This window comes from Thermobia domestica, chromosome 2 (genome assembly GCF_964235325.1).
Source record: "Thermobia domestica chromosome 2, izTheDome1.hap1.1, whole genome shotgun sequence".
NCBI lineage: Eukaryota > Metazoa > Arthropoda > Insecta > Zygentoma > Lepismatidae > Thermobia > Thermobia domestica.
The window spans coordinates 7,091,451-7,108,592 of record NC_137455.1 but is presented as its reverse complement, the minus strand read 5'-3'; the positions used below and the strand labels follow the sequence as shown (position 1 = coordinate 7,108,592).

At 36.3% G+C, this 17,142-nt stretch overlaps 1 protein-coding gene across 1 annotated transcript in view; it reads left to right on the top strand.

Annotated features, from left to right (window-relative positions):
• Nucleotides 1–16,901, top strand: part of Pgi (glucose-6-phosphate isomerase) — a 35,814-nt gene extending 18,913 nt beyond the window's left edge. The window contains exons 8-11 of the mRNA XM_081738312.1: nucleotides 4,879–5,062; nucleotides 7,791–7,995; nucleotides 9,156–9,222; nucleotides 12,611–16,901. Coding sequence (XP_081594438.1) covers nucleotides 4,879–5,062; nucleotides 7,791–7,995; nucleotides 9,156–9,222; nucleotides 12,611–12,731 — 577 coding nt within the window. The 3' untranslated portion in view covers nucleotides 12,732–16,901. The remainder of the gene's footprint in view (nucleotides 1–4,878; nucleotides 5,063–7,790; nucleotides 7,996–9,155; nucleotides 9,223–12,610) is intronic.
• Nucleotides 16,902–17,142: the final 241 nt, after the last annotated feature.

Sequence of the window (17,142 nt, the reverse complement as noted above, 5' to 3'; positions counted from 1 at the left end):
ACATCTATAAGAAATCATACTAAATTGACTGCTCAGTTTACTTTTAATTGCGAATATCAATAGATAATCACTTCGTCAATAGTTAATATACATTTTAAAAATAAAAATACTAAAATCGCACATTGTATAATAGAAAAAAAATAACATTTTCAGTGAAGCTCTGGAGTTTTAAGGAAAGTTCTGTGCTTCATTCAATTTTACGAAGGCGACGAGATGGTTCAGCAGTCTCATTTTCATTTACTTTATCATCATAAGAAGGTAGATTAGCTGTCTTCCTTTATTGCCACAGCACGACTACTGCATCCATAACCAGCACAGTGACCACAAAAGTTGCTGCATATAAATTGATGTCTTCAGCAGCTGCATCTGAAGTTGTAATCTTCTTTCGAGCTACATGATATCAAATTCAAGAGACCACCAGGCTTTTGCTGAGAAGGAACAGGTTGAAGATACTTTCCTTCTTTCTTCCAACTCCATTCAGTTGGATCTAGTTTTACACCTCCCTACTCTTGTATCCCATAGTAGGCCCTGAATGAATGTTCCCTTGTGGAGACAGATGGAGGGAGGTAAACAAGATTGAAATCGGCATCAATTGGTTGACGTCCTATAATTCTAATGTACATTAAATCTTTTCTTAATGTGTCATTAGAATTTCATGGGAACGTTGAAGATAAAAATTCCTCACTTGAAGAAGAAATTGAATTATGACAGGCAACCGGACTGTTGGAAACCTTCACTGTTCTTTGTAATGAAACAGTTTGTGTCAATTTCTTGAAAGGTTTTCTTATCCCAAACTTCCCCAACGTGATTTAGCACCAGCGAAATCAGCGAATTTCTGGCTCTTTCACAAGATCAAACAGGGCCTCAAAGGTAACTGTTTTGCCACCGAAGAAGACATCCAAACCAATGCCACGGCCGAACTGTGGAACACACAAAAATAGGATTTTCAGCGTTTACAGCAATGTCAGGAGGGATGGAAAAAGTGTGCATAGCCTCAAGGAGCCTATTTTGAAGGCAATTAGGTGAATATGAACCTATATTGTGGTAATAAAGTTACAACTACATTCCGGGAACTTTTTGAGAGCCCCTCGTATTGCTTTGGAAAGGGTTGTGTAGCCAATGCCAATCAACAAATGCTTTAATATCTTTCATATCTCTAATTTGGACTTCTGACCAAAACAAACAAACAATTCCAAATTTCTCCATTGCGTGTATAACGTTGGCAGTCAGAGGTGGACTGCACTTATTTTGCTAGTGTCGAGTTTGTAGTTCCTCTCCCATGGATGAGTCTACCACTAGTCTTGATATATCTCATGAGTCTGCTCAATACACGTCACCCCAAAACTTATTTCTACGCCCTATTAGGATCAAGTGGCCTACTACCACGATTTAGCAGACAAGTGCCTCGTTAGTTCGGCCTATCTAATGGATCGGTTCCGCCAAGAGGCACCCGGCCTGTAGTTCCTCTGACTTGGGCATAGTGTCCTCGTACACTTAGTGGATGTCAAGACTTGTCCCTTAAACTTGACTCGCCTTAGCGATGTAACCCCTGTTGTCTAAAGAGTGCACAGCCAGACCGGTCTTGAGTGCTTACCAGCTGATAGAGACGGACTGCTAGAGTCATTTCTCCCATGCTCTGCAGACAATGGTGCCCGAGCGTTTCGAGGCAAGCTCACCTCCTGTCTATGCTCGCTGTTACCCAGATTCCTGGGATTGGCTCCCATGAACTACCGAATCCCAATGTACGACCACAAACCGACAGTCCAACACAATGCGGGAGCCCCGGGAGATGGCTACGGGGCTTGTTCATTCCCGGCTCTGCCTACTTCTATCGTTCTACAGTAACTTCCTTCATGTGTAGAAGTGTCACACATACGTAGATATTCCCGTATCTCATCCCGGATCCAAGTGTACGTGTTAGGCTGCATTTGAATTTGATGCCAGTCATCCCACAGGGCATCTCAGTTTTACTGGGATCAGAAACAGTTATTCAAATATCTGGGATTGCACTTTTCCCCAGTGGCCGTTCAGTCCCCCTGCAGGTAAGAATCTGCCATTCCCCTCCCGATAAGATCGTTCAGGCAATGTGGAATCTCCTCTAATTAAGGTAGAGGTACACCGTAAGTTACCAGAGCCAATGACTGATGTAGACAGTTTGCTAGAAGCAGACATATTCATTTGGGAGTAGGGGCATACTCCCCTGGTAGGCTTGCCCATGCAGTACTGCGCTACTTATCTTTTACGTGTTTATGTACCACTTATGTGTCGTAGCAAAGCTACATTCCAAATCCAATGGTACGTGTGAAACTCAGCCTACAAACTGTGCATGAGCATAACAGAATATCTGATTCTGTAGCTGACAAAGTAAAGTGTCAATTTGGGTCTTTCTGTACTGAAATTCAGGGGTCTCATGACTTCAGAGAATACGAAGAGAAGATGGACAGCATCTGGTTAGACGGTTTCTTTGCAAAGGTAATGTACAAGAAACAAACAATATTCTAATTTGTGGAATGTTGTGAAAATGTTTTAATTTCTTCTCACTGCAATGTCTCAGTGGAGGGCGGGTTCTTAGTCAATAAGACACTTGTTGTAGAAAATCAAATCGAAGATTCTCTGGCAGCACAGAGGCGGATGCATGATGCATTTATGTACTATGAATATCTAAAATCTGTTCTTGTTGATCGAAGAATGCTTCTCTCAGTTCGTTCAGCTCGAAAACTCTATGATGAATACCTTAAACAGAAACTAATCAGAAGTGCAGAGGAAAGTAAAATCAAAGGCGAAAGAAGAAAACTAAGTGCTGAAGTTAAGACATTGGAAGAAGGAAGAAACAAATGGAAATGTTACAAACAAGAACAAGACTCTCTCATAGAACAAATTCAAGGAAAAGCAAAACAAAATTCTGTTTCAAAAATGTGAATGTGAGGATTAACATGTCTCAGAGTTGGTAATATTAGACTGATAAGTGAGCCACGGTGGCCCAGTGGTAGAACATTCACCTCTGGTTCATGGTGGACATACACCATGTGCATGGGTTTTCTCGGTGTTCTCTCGTTTCCTCCCACTTTCTTCACTCCACCATTTCATTTACAGGTTTCTCATCACCGTCCCCTTTAGCGTAGACAGCATAACCGTCGAACGTAGAACTTTCATTTTAGGACTGATAGTAATAGGTTTCAGGAAGAGTTGGTAATATATTCTTGACTGCATGTAATATTGCTTTTTGGTTTTTCAAGAAAAGAAAAAATCTAATGTGCAATGTCAAGGCATTTAGTACTGTATCATACGTATATTATTATATACTTACATGATAAATTTTGTGTAAATAACAATTACTTATACTGAACGTAACAAATATGTAAATGGTAATTAAAGGAGTGTTGGATGGGTATGGGGATGGAGGAGGCCGTTAAAAAAGTGTATGATAGAACTTGCTCCATATCTTCCCATTTATATTCAACATTTTATGACTAGGAAAACAAGAATTTGTCAGGGAAATCGATCTTCACTTTTTTTTTGTGGGAACCCTGAACCTAGTAGGATTAGATCCCCCAGCACTCGAAAGAAATATCGAGTGAGCCTGAGATAAATGTATAGTAAAGAGTCTTGCAGTTTCACTTAAACGCTGAACTGATAATCTTGAAGATAAAGCCAGGTTCCTTGCTCTCACATTTCCTGAAAACGGAACATGGCTTCAAGCCTTATCTTCATCTTCTCTGGGCTTACATTTATCAAGACCTTTCGAACAGCCACTGCTCTACGGTTAGGAGTAGATACCTGCGAGCCACACCGTTGCTCTACATGTAACGCTCATGTAGGTGAAGGATTGCCTGGCTTACGTAAAAACAGTGCTAGCAGGCTTTCACGACATACTAGTGTTAATATTATTCTGAGATCTCTTATTCAGTGAGAGAACCAAATGGATGCAACCGCAATGACGGAAAAAGGCCTGACGGAATGACGTTACTACTATGGAAAAAAAAGGGAAGGCGCTTGCTTTTGAGACTTCACTTGTGGAGACGTGTAGTCCCGGGTTCGATTCCCGGTGGGGTACAGTTGAACGACCAAAGTGGTTCGGATTCCACTATAACCAATAGGTCTAAGTTTCCTTTAGCCTAGCAAGCATAACCATAAGACGTTAAACTAAATCAAACCAAACCATTCACCTGTGGAAATACTTATGCTCAGTAGGACTCGTAGCAACTTGGAGAGGTCGGAGAAAGGAATATATCAATCTATTGGATAAGTATGTTTGTTACAATAGCATTTGAATCAAGTGTTTAATAGGGCCAAGAAGAATTTAATCTTATCAACGAAGTTATTCAACGCACATCACTAAAATTGAGGGATACCCGATGCAGAGCATTTCTTTTTACAACGTATTAGTATAGCAATTCAATGAGGGAATGTCAGCTATTTTGGGAACTTTACCAACCGGAAAAGAATTAGATTTTAGTTTGTAGGAAATTATAAACTACTCAGGAGACTATCTAAGCAATGCACAGCAGCATTAATTTAGCAGCTACATTTAGAGACTCTTATGTACGAATAAGTGATTATATATAATACAATATAATCATGTAACAATATTGTTCATTAACTATATATAAAAATTCTTGTAATTTAAAACATACGGAAGACACTGCATGTACAGTTTCGAGACATTTTCAGTCTTTTCGACAATACATCTGAAGAAAACATGCTGTTACATGAGTTACTTACTGAAGTCTAGAATTGTGGTGCAAAGCCTTAATCGCTGCAAAACTGGACTAAATATAAAGTAGTATGGAGGAATATGGTTTAAACAATTGTCGTACTTATCAAACAATTATTCCCAAGTCGTATTTGCTAAAAATATGCTTATTTTTCTCTTGACAGGTATGTTACTCGCAGTGGATTGCAGGCGAATTACAGCACAGGTCCAATTGTGTGGGGTGAGCCAGGCACTAATGGTCAACATGCCTTCTATCAGTTGATTCATCAGGGAACGAGGTTGATCCCGGCTGACTTCATTGCACCTGTCCAAACACACAATCCAATTCAAGATGGCTTGCATCATAAGGTAAAATATTTTATGCGAGTGATTTGATTGTTTTGAACTTGCAAGCATTCGTTGAAAATAGAGGAATCAACTGATTTTTTGATACCATATCTAGTGTCTGAAACCGAAGATGAATAGTGACTCGGACTGTCAGAAAATCTCTGATATAAATAGGAGACCTGGCTGAATTTTTCCACTTTTTAAAATTTTAATAATAATAATAATAATAATAATAATAATAATAATAATAATAATAATAATTCTTAAAGTGTGTGTTTCTTTTTGAGTAAGAACTTTTCACAAAAGATGTCAATAAATATTTTCGAATTCATTTAGTGGATTAAACCATACTAAATTCAGCTTAACTGGAAAGCGTAGTCGGTACATATGTTCTATCTTTGCCCAAACCTTTCATTTTCGTATGAAAATCTGCAATTCTTTATCTGAGATTAAGGAAAAAAGTGCAATTGGGTCCGAAATCTAATTCGGGACTCCGGCTTGCGTGCCATACACTAACCACTACGAAATCCGGTTCCTTCCAAGACCGGAAATAAAGGTGCTTGAATTATCTAGGGACAAACTGTCTAGCGCACCGATATGGTATGCCGTAGACCTGGATTAATCTTCTGCCCAGGTTGAATTTGAAGTTCATAATCATAGGTATTCTGCCACTATTGGCAGGTTATTTGGCGCAACTGAGGAGCTTCCATGCTCCACGGTCGTCTTAACTGAGTTCTTAATCTTCATATATGATTTTTCTGTTTTCATACTATTCATCAACTGTAGCCTCCTTTGTCTCTCCCTATTTCCCACCACCATACTCTCTAGCATGATCCTCATGATACACTTTCTTCTCAGCCAATATTCCAACCAGTTTCTCTTCCTTTTCTTAATAATATCAGAAATTGTTCTTTCTTCCCCCATCATTTCTAACATCCTCTCATTCGTTATCCGCTCGACCCAACAAATGCTCTCCATTCTTTTCCACACCCACATTTCGAAAGCTTCCATTCTTTTTTAATATTTTTTTTCGTAATGCCCATGTTTCTGACCTATACAGTACAATACTCCACACGAAGCATTTTATGTGGCTTTTTCTCAACTCTGTTCAGGTATCCACTAAACACTTTCCTTCTAAAAACTTCGTTCCCCATTCCTATCTTTGCTTTTATTTCACATCCGTACTTCGTATCATTACTATACTAATGCCACATTGACTTGATCCCTAGTCTTCCGTTGCAAGCGCTGCTATCGGCTGAAGGAATTCCACTCGCTTTCTTTCGCTTAGCAATAGCTGAACCATTATTGGCTCAACGCGTGGGTGTGAGCTTTAGTTCGCATTTTTGCCACGGCTCAAGACATATTGGCAGCACAATAATACTAGCCAGGTATCGAAAACTAGTCATCTGTTTCTCTCTTCCGACTTCTGTATCTGTCACCGACCGCTTTGTTCCAATCACCATGGCTTTTGTGTTTCTAATATTCATTTTTATCTGACATTCTTCACAGTCCGTCAAGTTTTCAGACATCGTATTGATTTTCTTTTCAGATTCCGCAACAAGCAACATATCTAAAATATATACAACCTAATCATTCTCTCCTATCGAAATGCAGTCCATTATATAGGCTCTTTTTCACTATCTCTTCTAGATAGATATTAAATAATGTAGGCGAGAGACAGCGTCCGTGTCGAACTTTCCTCCAAATTGCACTCTCTTCTTACATTCTCCCCTATTGTAACGCATACTTATTGGTTCATGTAAGTTTCTTATGAGTCTTCGAATTGTCCATTCCATCCTAACCTTCTTTAGAGCTCCCAACAATTCCCAGTTCAAATGGCAAAAACCTATTCTAGATCAATAAATACAACATACCTCTTTCCCTTTTCTTAGAAACTTTCACCGATTTCCCTTAAGCCAATTGCATCTCTTGTGCTCTAACCTCTAAATCCGAACTGTACCTTCTGAACTTCATTGGTTCTTGAACCACCTTCTGTTAAGTATTCAAAGGTTTTTTTTCCTTCATGCAATATGAAACTACTAGTTTTATACCTCTCATATATTTCTGGGTTCGATTTCTTAGCCAACGATATCATGGTAGTCTTCAGAAAATGAATTCGATTGATATATTATCATCTTGGTTGCGTTTCCATTCGTAATCTCGGATATAGCTTTTTCCAAACTCATCTCAAAAAGGGGTCGCGGTGACTCAGTGGTAGAGCGTTTACCTGTGGTGCGTGGGGTCCTAGTTCGATCCCAGCTCGCGACAAGTGAATTTTGTGGTAGACAAACAGTGTTCGTGGGTTTCCTCGGAGTTCTCCCGTTTCCTCCCACTTTCTTCATTCCACCATTTTATTAATTTCTCATCGTATCCTTTAGCCTAGTCGGCATAACCATGGGACGTAAAACTCAATTTAATTTCATTTTTTTTTTTTTCATCTCAAGAAATACTAAATCCGTTAATATGCTTTCGACTTCATTTTCTGTTTCAACATCTATGCCTCGCGGGTCTATTTTTAAGGAGATGGTGTAAGCGAAAACTTATTTATTTCTCATGTACCTCTATTTGGCTTTTTCTCGTAACATGTGGTTCTCATTGAATCGAAGTGAGAAATTCTAGAAATTAGGCGCTTTCCGACAACTCAATAAAAGTTTCTCCATCAGAATTAAGTATGGTTCATACTATGTAAAATTGTTTTCTTTTCGACATACACAGTGTTTAAAATTCACTATAATTTTTGCATGAACAGATCCTTCTGGCGAACTTCTTGGCTCAAACTGAAGCTCTGATGAAAGGAAAGACTGAAGAAGAAGCAAGGCAAGAGTTGGAAAAGTCTGGGCTGAGCGGCGATGCACTCAACAAGATTTTACCTCATAAAGTATTCCTTGGTAACAGACCAACTAACTCCATTGTGGTGCAGAAAGTGACTCCTTTTACTCTTGGAGCTTTGATTGGTAAGTTGCTTAGTTTTGTATAAATTTGTATTTCAGATTAGAGAGTATAAAATCCCAATAAAAGTATTTAAATTGGTGTAAATGATTAACGTCAATGAATGTTATTGTTCTTGAAGTCAACAGTTACATCTACAGTATATTCAACTAATAAATACACAGTAGTATTATATTGAAATTCTAGATCTGAAACTAGTAGTAATCACAATCATTATTATAAAAAATACAAGGGTGTTTATATTTTTAGTTTCCTCCTTCCTAAGATTTTGCTTCGTTTGTCGCCAAGTAAGATTCTGTAAAAGAATGATTCATAAACATTTGCTTTTAATTTAAAAATAAAGTAAACTAACATGTTCAGTCATTTGTGAATTATGAAGTAAATCTGTGAGAATCAATTTATCGTAGCAAATGAAAGGAACTTCCACTTTCCCATTAACAAAACTGCACTTGTCACACTGCCAAGTGGGCTTCGTGGTGGACAAGTACCGTGTAGGAAGTTTTCCTCTATGTTCTTCAACCTCCAACTTTTTCATCTCATTCTCCATCTAATCAGTCTCTCTTACGTGAATAAAGGAACTATGCGACAAATATTAACCCACGATCTCAACAAGAGGAAGGTTTGTACCAGTTTTGTGCCTCATTCTTTAACAAATGACCAACAAAGGAACAGGGTTGATCACTGCAAAGAACTGACTGCTACCGGTATTAGGGATCTTAACGTCCTCCTGAATATCGTTACTGGGGATGAGATATGGGTTTTTTAGTATGACCTGTCGACAAAACGTCAGAATGCAGAGTAGTTTCCTAACCCTCCACAAGCCAAAACACTCCACCAGTCAAAATCTACAGGGTCTATATTTCAAGTAATGAGAATAAATCCTAAAAACTATACCCTGACATTGAAATAGTGCGACTCAGTTGTGCTAAAACCGCACGGCTAATTCCACAGCCTCAGGATGTCTAGCGAACCTAGTATGATTAGAACGCAGCAGATCCGGAAACTATCCGTGCGTGTATAAACCCATTGTTCATGTAATAACTGTCAGGAATATTTGGAATTCTTATCAGTTTTGTGTTTATTCTTGTAGATTTTTTTTTTTTTTTTTTTAAATATTACATTTGTGTTAGACATGTTTAATGCAAGTTACTTTTCTTTGTTTCAGCAATTTACGAGCACAAGATCTTTACTCAGGGAGTGATATGGGACATCAATTCCTTCGATCAGTGGGGGTAGGTGCTATTAATATCTCTTAGATGTAACTATATTTACGTTATAGAAAATAAGATACAGCAAGCTCGAGTTCACCACGGGAGGAGAGTGGCTAACGGGTGTAATTCTTAGTTGGAGTGATTGTTTAGCTACGAACTCTCAGGCCCCTGGACTTGCGGGTATCCGAATTATAATCTTCCGCTTATCGGACGGTTACTTTTATCAATTGGGATACCAGCAACACCAGTTTTTCTGTTTTGGTGCGTTATTTTTTTCAAATCACTACCAGCTAGGTATCTGCTGGCAGCTAATTCTGTATGCGGGCTATAGGCTTTTTATATTGCTTTTCCACTGTTACCCAAGAATTGATTATTAAAAATCAATATACTGTACACTCATGTCCAAAATTATTGTCGCATGTCTATAAATATGTTGTTGTAGGAATATAATTTGATAACAAATTCGCCCGGTATTTCTTATAATGTTAGTGTGTGTATAATCGGCAAAGATATGTATGTAGCAAATTTCATGTCAAAAGAGCAGTAAATAAGAACAATGAAACGAAAATAAAACTTTCGTGTCCATTTAGCAATATTTTGTTTTGTTCATTCTAATTTCCGTATTTATAACTTTTCCTATGAAATTTACCACAAATATACATTTCTCGATTATATACATAGTATCAGTATTAAAAGTACCCTGCAAAATCATCAAATTATATTCTTATAAGAAGACAGTTATACATATGCGACAATCATTTTGGACATGACTGTACATAATGACAGAAAAAAATCCATACGAGATATTAAAGTGCAAAATGAATCTTCAAATAATTTAAAGTTAGCATCTTTACATTCATTCTATGTAATTGAAGTAAAAATTAAATTCATTATAATGCCGTAATTTGTATTCTCAGCTATATTTCATCTACGAAAGTTCTGTAGGCTTCTTCTGGCTGTTTCTTCAAACTATATTGAGTACTCCCTTATTCCTTGTTTGTCGTTCTGACTTGATCTATAAAATATGCTGTTAAGGTAGCTAAAGAATCAAGTTTCGAGTTGGTTTTTATGTTATATAATTGTTTATATTTAACAGCTTCAGTGTTTTCGTGACTCTTCATATAACTGAGGAAAAACATTACATATTATGCCATTAACGAAACACAATGTTCCGTAGACTACATGCATCTTCAGATTTTTTTTTTCTGCAGAGATGGAAAAAAATTCAGCTTAATTCTAGTACTAGCTTAATAAATTACGCTAATTGTTGAAACGCGTATAATTTGAAGTAAACCTCAATTTCCAGTACAATATGAAATTTTGTTTTTCGATTATTTATGAAAGAATATAATTGAATGACAATTATTGTATTTCATGTAATTTGTTACTGTGACATTGGCTTGTTAGAATTTAATAGCAAATTAGACACAAACATTGCCAACTAGAAATTTAGTACCAGACACGAAGTTCAATATTCTGCAATAATCATTACAATAAATCAGTTTGCTGGTTTAAACTACGAGGTTTTTTCAAAACAATTGTTTTAAACAAAGTAAAAAAAAAAAAAAAATAAATTTTAAAGCAAAAAAACACAAATCGTGTGAACTTCATGGTAAACAGTCTTAAAAGGGACATGCCAAATTTTTTTCGTTTTGCAAGGAGTCAAACTATGTGCAGCTTTCTGGGTCGTCTTGCTTGCTACCTGCTATCAACCTCCCATTGACATAAAGAAAAAGTTTCGCCGCTTTCGAAGCGATGGATTCTTTTGGACGGGGAGGGAAAGCACGCCAAAATACAAGTTTTTAATGAGGAGGTTCACTATTTGTCCACTAGAGTGCAGTGCTGCATGGGTAGAGATATGTCTTGCTTTCAGAAAGTTGTAATGTGTAAATAGTGAATAGAAAGATGGGGTTGCAAGATTTTTAAATAACAGCTACAAGATTCTTGCAGCATGGCAACCTAGCTGAACGCAGGTCGCAAATTTTTATTACTGTGCACTGACACTAACTACACCATCTGGTCACCCATATGTATCCACTCTTGCGGTGGATGCTTATTAATTTATATCACGTAGACAATACCAGTTTGTCATTCAACCGTCCTAGGTGTTAGTTAATATGAACACCTGTCAAAGCACAATAGAAATTGTACATTCCATGAGGACTGAATGGTAGAACACTATCCTCAAGAATGGAAATGTGCAACTGGTCAAGAGTGGATTAAGTAGCGTACTTCATAGTGCATCAGCCTGGCAAACCGAAGACTTAGTTAGGTTCCCGGTCGAGTCACACATTTTTCACCTTGAAATTTGAGGTATTTCGTGTTTGTATGCTCAGTGCATACGAGGTGTGATCAAAAAAATACGGTGAATAATTTTATTAGAAACAGTGATAAGTTTACATGGAATTTCACTTAATCTCCTTCAAAGTACTGTCCTTCGCTAGCTGGAACGTTGACTTCATGACTGGAAGCATTTCTGGAAGGCTTCTTTTGGAAGGGTGTTCAGCTGCTCTGTTGTGGCCCTCTCAATGTCTCAAATGGACTCAAAACGTTTAACTTTAAGCACGGTTTTAATTTTGGGGAAGTCAGAAGTTGCATGGTGCTATATCCTGAGCATATAAACACCACTTTTGTCGACCAAAAGCTCATGTTCGTAAGTCAAAAACTTGAACGAATTTCGCACTCTCTGCTCATTTCCAAATCGGTGGTTAAAATGCTTTGTACAGACCCGTACTAGGTGTTTAGTTCTTTGGGAAGCTCTCAAATAGTTACTCGCCTGTTTGAACGAACAATTTTTACTAGTTATGTTTCAGGTTAATGGACGTCCCGAACGTTGATTATCTTCTACTGACTCATTTCTGCTTTTAAATCGCTCATACCACTTGTAAACAGTCTTCACAGTTACAGTATTATCGCCAATACATCAATTTCAACATTTCATGCGTTTCTTTGGCACATATTTTTTAAATTGAATCAGAACATGTTCACGCCGTGTTCGAAATCCATGATGCGCGATAGCACGGTAAACACAACCTAACTAGCGCCTCTGGAAAAATTACATCAAATAGTTGTAGCGTTAGCAGTTGTTACAAAAAAAAAAAAAAAAAAAAAAAAAAAAAAAAAAAAAAAAAACCTACTCTATTTTTAATTATGCCTTGTATGAATCAATAATTACAACGTTCACTGTATAATTTAAATTTTCATAAATTTTATGCATTTTGATACATGCTTATATCATGAACAGATAAAAAAAAAGAAAGTTTGCTAATAAAATGCATAAATTGAGCGTTGGGATTCAAATGGATCCCGCTTAACAGTACGAAGGTTCAAAATTTTATTTACTATTTTTTTTTTTTTTAATGTATTAAGTCCATACATATATTGTTTATTTCTGAATTTGTATTTTCAGTGTTGAGTTGGGTAAGCAACTTGCTAAAGCCATCGAACCAGAACTGAAGACTGCCGATCCAGTTACATCTCATGATGCTTCAACGAATGGTCTGATCAATTTCATTAAACAGAACTCTTAGGAGTTAGAACGAGAATGGGAACAATATTTAGTCTCAAATAGTAGTTTGATGTAACGTTATTTTTGAGTGCTTTGTTATCGAACACTTGCGGAATAACAGTTTTATATTTATAGGAAGAATTGCTTCAGAACGTTTGTTAGGGTTGCTAATTGCTTTGTTAGTTTTTTCGAAGTATGCAAAGAAAAATTGAACATTTGAGAAAAATCTTTAGATTACAATGTAACTGAACCATGTGACAGGTCACATGAATGTTTAGATAGTATTTTAGATATTAAAATAGTTCCTATCTGATTAAACAAAGATCAGATCGAACATAAGCACCAAATATTTAGACAATATTGTTATTTGTATGGTATAATTGTTAACTTTATTTTTAGTTCCTAAGTTTGTTTTTGAAATAGTGTCTTTAGAAATGTTCAATTTTGAATAGTTTATTTTGAACAAAACAGCACGATGTTCTTGAATATCGAAAAGGGGAGTTATAATCTGATGTTAGTAGTTTATTTTAGAATCGTGAAGAATTCAAATAAGAGGCGGCGCCTCTTAATTTGGTAAGTTATTTCAGAATGATGTGCAAGTATATTTCCGTTATATTTCCTTTGTAGAATGTACGGGGTGTTTCAAAAGTCTCCTGAGATAGGGGTAACTCTGTTATTATCAGAGTTACAACAAAATGTAAGAAAGGAAACGTCTCCAAATATAAGGTTTTCAATCTAAAGTGAAGGATTTTTTTTTTTTTTAATCTGACAAGCTGTTTGGGGTGTACTATTTATGCGCTCAATGTTTGTCATTTACCTGGACTCACAACATAAGTAAATGGAATTACTGTCTTTTACGCTAACATGTTGGACAGGCCCCATTCACTGTTGTGGGTCCAGGTAAATGGCAACATTGCATTTTCATTTAACATTGGTCGCATAAAGAGTGTACAGCCCAAACGGCTCGTCTGATTTAAATAAATAAATAATACAATGAAACCTGTCTTTAGCGGAATCGAGTGGGACTCGCAAAAATTTCCGTTGAAGTTAGGTTTCCGCTTAATGGAGATAGACCTTGCCGTTAAAAAAAATACATGCTTATAACGCACATACTGAGAAAATATATTGCTGTACGTACCTTGTTTAATTATATACTTCTTTCTTGTACGAATTAATATAAAAAAAATTAAAATGAATACAAAATATGCTATGTACACGTTTTCTTTACTTTTTCCAATAGTTAGCAGGGTTTTCTGTATACATTTCTGCTTGGCTGCTCGACTTTCCGCTTACACTTTAGCCTGAGACACTACACCAAGTAAATCAGTCATTTATCCGTAAGACAAATTGTTGCAGTTCTTTTAAACTTCTGAGAGCATCTTAATACTTCTTTATTCCACACTCTTTTTGGAACACAGTACCGTATTCCTCTTCTTCCTCCACCTCGTCGTCTTCTTCCGACTTTCCGCATGATTCTTGATGAAGATGGCGGGATTAAAGACAAATTGTCGGCGATGAATATAAATAGCGGTTGGGAAAGGTCAACACTATCCAGGAAGATTTAACAAAATAACTAAGATTTTATCGCAGACAGTGTTATGTATATGTTTACCCTCTCATAGAATATCTTAACATTTTCTAGTCCGGAATTCAAAATTTTCCGTTAAAGATTTATTTTGCTTTCCGTTGTCCGCATAACACAGTTTCCGCTTAACGAAGGGATTTTTAACTTTTTGTACTGCAAAATTCATGGGACTATGAAATTTCCGTTGAAGACAGTTTTCCGTTTAATAAAAGGTCCGTTGAAGGCAGGTTCTACTGTAATAATAATAATAATAATAATAATAATAATAATAATAATAATAATAATAATAATAATAATAATAATAATAATAATAATCCTTCACTTTAGATTGAAAACATCATATTTGGAGACGTTTCACCTCGTACATTTTATTGTATAGTTTATTTCTTCAATAGAAATGCAGTTCGGCAAATTCTTTGAAGTTTCCATGCAGGATTTTACAACAGTGTCCCTTCCTCTCTGCATCCCTCTTTTGACCGCATTTGCGGGGTTGCAGTGTCTCAACACCCACTATGTCTGTCTCTCACTCTCTCTCCCAATACTATCATTAATGTGAAACAGATGTCAGGCAATATAAGAACAAGGAACCTAATCTTAGGAACAGATATGTCTTTGAAAAAAGAAACTAATCAAATATGTATTTTTTCTTTAATATATGATGTGAATAACTTGTGAAGAACAGATTTCTCATTTCCCAGGGTCTCTACATTTTGCTACAATCGAGTACTAATATATATATATATAAACAGCAATCTTCTATAGTGTATTCAAAACCAAACAAATTTACGGTTCAAGAAGCACGTGGTACGCCGTTGCCACTTCGTGCGTGTCCTGGTAAGTCATCAGCTGGAACTGTACTTGAGTCTCATAACGAAAAGGAAAATCTCTAAATATTGGTTTGTTTGACAAGTGGAAAGGATGATTGTCGTCCCAGTTTATGCATGGTAGGAAGGAGGGAGGCTTTTGTAAACCACTTCCACGCACAAAGAAACGAAAGACTAAAATAACTTCTTTCCTTCTGAAAACACGTGTTAACTATTTAGCGGCAACATTGGAATGTTAAGGTCTGTTGCCAAGGAAACCCTCCACCCACTGTTGCTAAAATGACATTTATGATTCGCCCTCGTTGAGTGACCGCAAAAAACTATGACGTCGAGTCCCTTCTTTAAAACAAATCTGCACGTGCTTTTGAGCTGTCAATTTGTTCTTAGTTTTGAAAGGACAGCGTTTGGAACCCTGGCAACTAAGGGTCAACGTGGACTTGACAAGCGGCTGTCAAATGTTTGAAATGAGGGTTCTGGTTAGCCATTTAGTTATTGGGGGTGTTCTCCACAAGTTTCCGCGTACAATGACTTATGGCACTAGCCACCACGCGTAGGTGGCATCCTTTGTATACAAACTGCACATCTATTGAAGATATAAACTAGAAGTCGGATAATAAGAGTTACCCTATGTCAGGGAACTTTTGAAACTTCCTGTATCATATAATACACATAAAGAACAGGAACTGTGGGATTTCGTTCTTAGTAATGAGTGAGGCTCATACGAAGTCCGTGTTTTCTAGTCTTTCAATTAGTTTTGAGCTTTGTTTCCGTGGTGTTAAACGATAAAAAGACATTTTCAAGTGGCCTATAATTGTCAGATAATTAGAAGAGCTTCAATACCATTCGATATAAATGCAATATTTGTATTATAATTTGATTTTATCATCTTTACGTATTATGAAATTTGTATTAATGCATGTAAATTAAGCACTGTCGAAGGTTAGTAGCCCTAACACACAATAAATACCACTACGATGTCAGATTTTTGAAATCATCGGTAAAATTATGGGAGCAGGATGGATTATGCTTAGCAATAAGAAGTTTTATTTATGCATTTGTGCCATGGAGGAAGGACGGTGACGGAATGTATGTGCTTTTAAGGATTCATATTGGCGTTAAATAGCCTTTGTAATACTGACTGTATATCTACCGATAGTATCGACCGTATTGAACAAGATTAAATAATGATTATGTACAATAGCTGATGAAATGTTGAAATAAATAGCGCTAGATCGATATTAACGCAAAGTGCCACGGTGTACATAAATTTGGATACGTATTCTACCCTAATTACTGAATGTATAGGAGGTAGTCTCCTGGGGAGTTGAGATACCTCTTCATATTGCTTTAAAATGTAAGTATGCCCGGTGAAACTGAATTTTAACAGATATAATTACAATGTATTAATACTAACTTTAATAAATGTCCAGATAAATGTATAAAGGATCCATGAAACTCAAATGGTGAAATTGGAAAAATATGCCTAAACAAATCGGTATAGTTTCTTCAACAGTACAATAGTCAATATTCACTTAAATGTGTTCATGACAACTGAAATAAATTCGTTCTGAAAACTTACTAGCCGTGCTCAAAGTTGTTGATGTCAACATTACCAGATTGGTATTGATCATATTTTAGAGGTTCCAAGTATGTATTTATAACAGAGGATGTAGTTTTTGTGATGTATTTATGAAGGTACTTATTTTTGTCAAATATTTAAGTGTTCGTTATTTACACTATATATTCTAGACAGTTGGAAATAAAGTATTTTTGTTAAAATAAATTTAGTGTTTAAGAAAATATCTGATAGTGCATAATTTGCTTATAAATAACTAGAAGAAAACAAGATTAAATAAAATACCAAAATCTGACTAAAATAAGTTATATTAATAACCTATTAGTTTCAGCAATATAGTCTCCTTCAAGACACATTATAAGAACAGTAACGAATAGTTTTTGTTTTGCTTGGATTTTGTTTTATGTAAAGTGATAAATCAGATCTGAAACTAGGAGCGGTATACAAA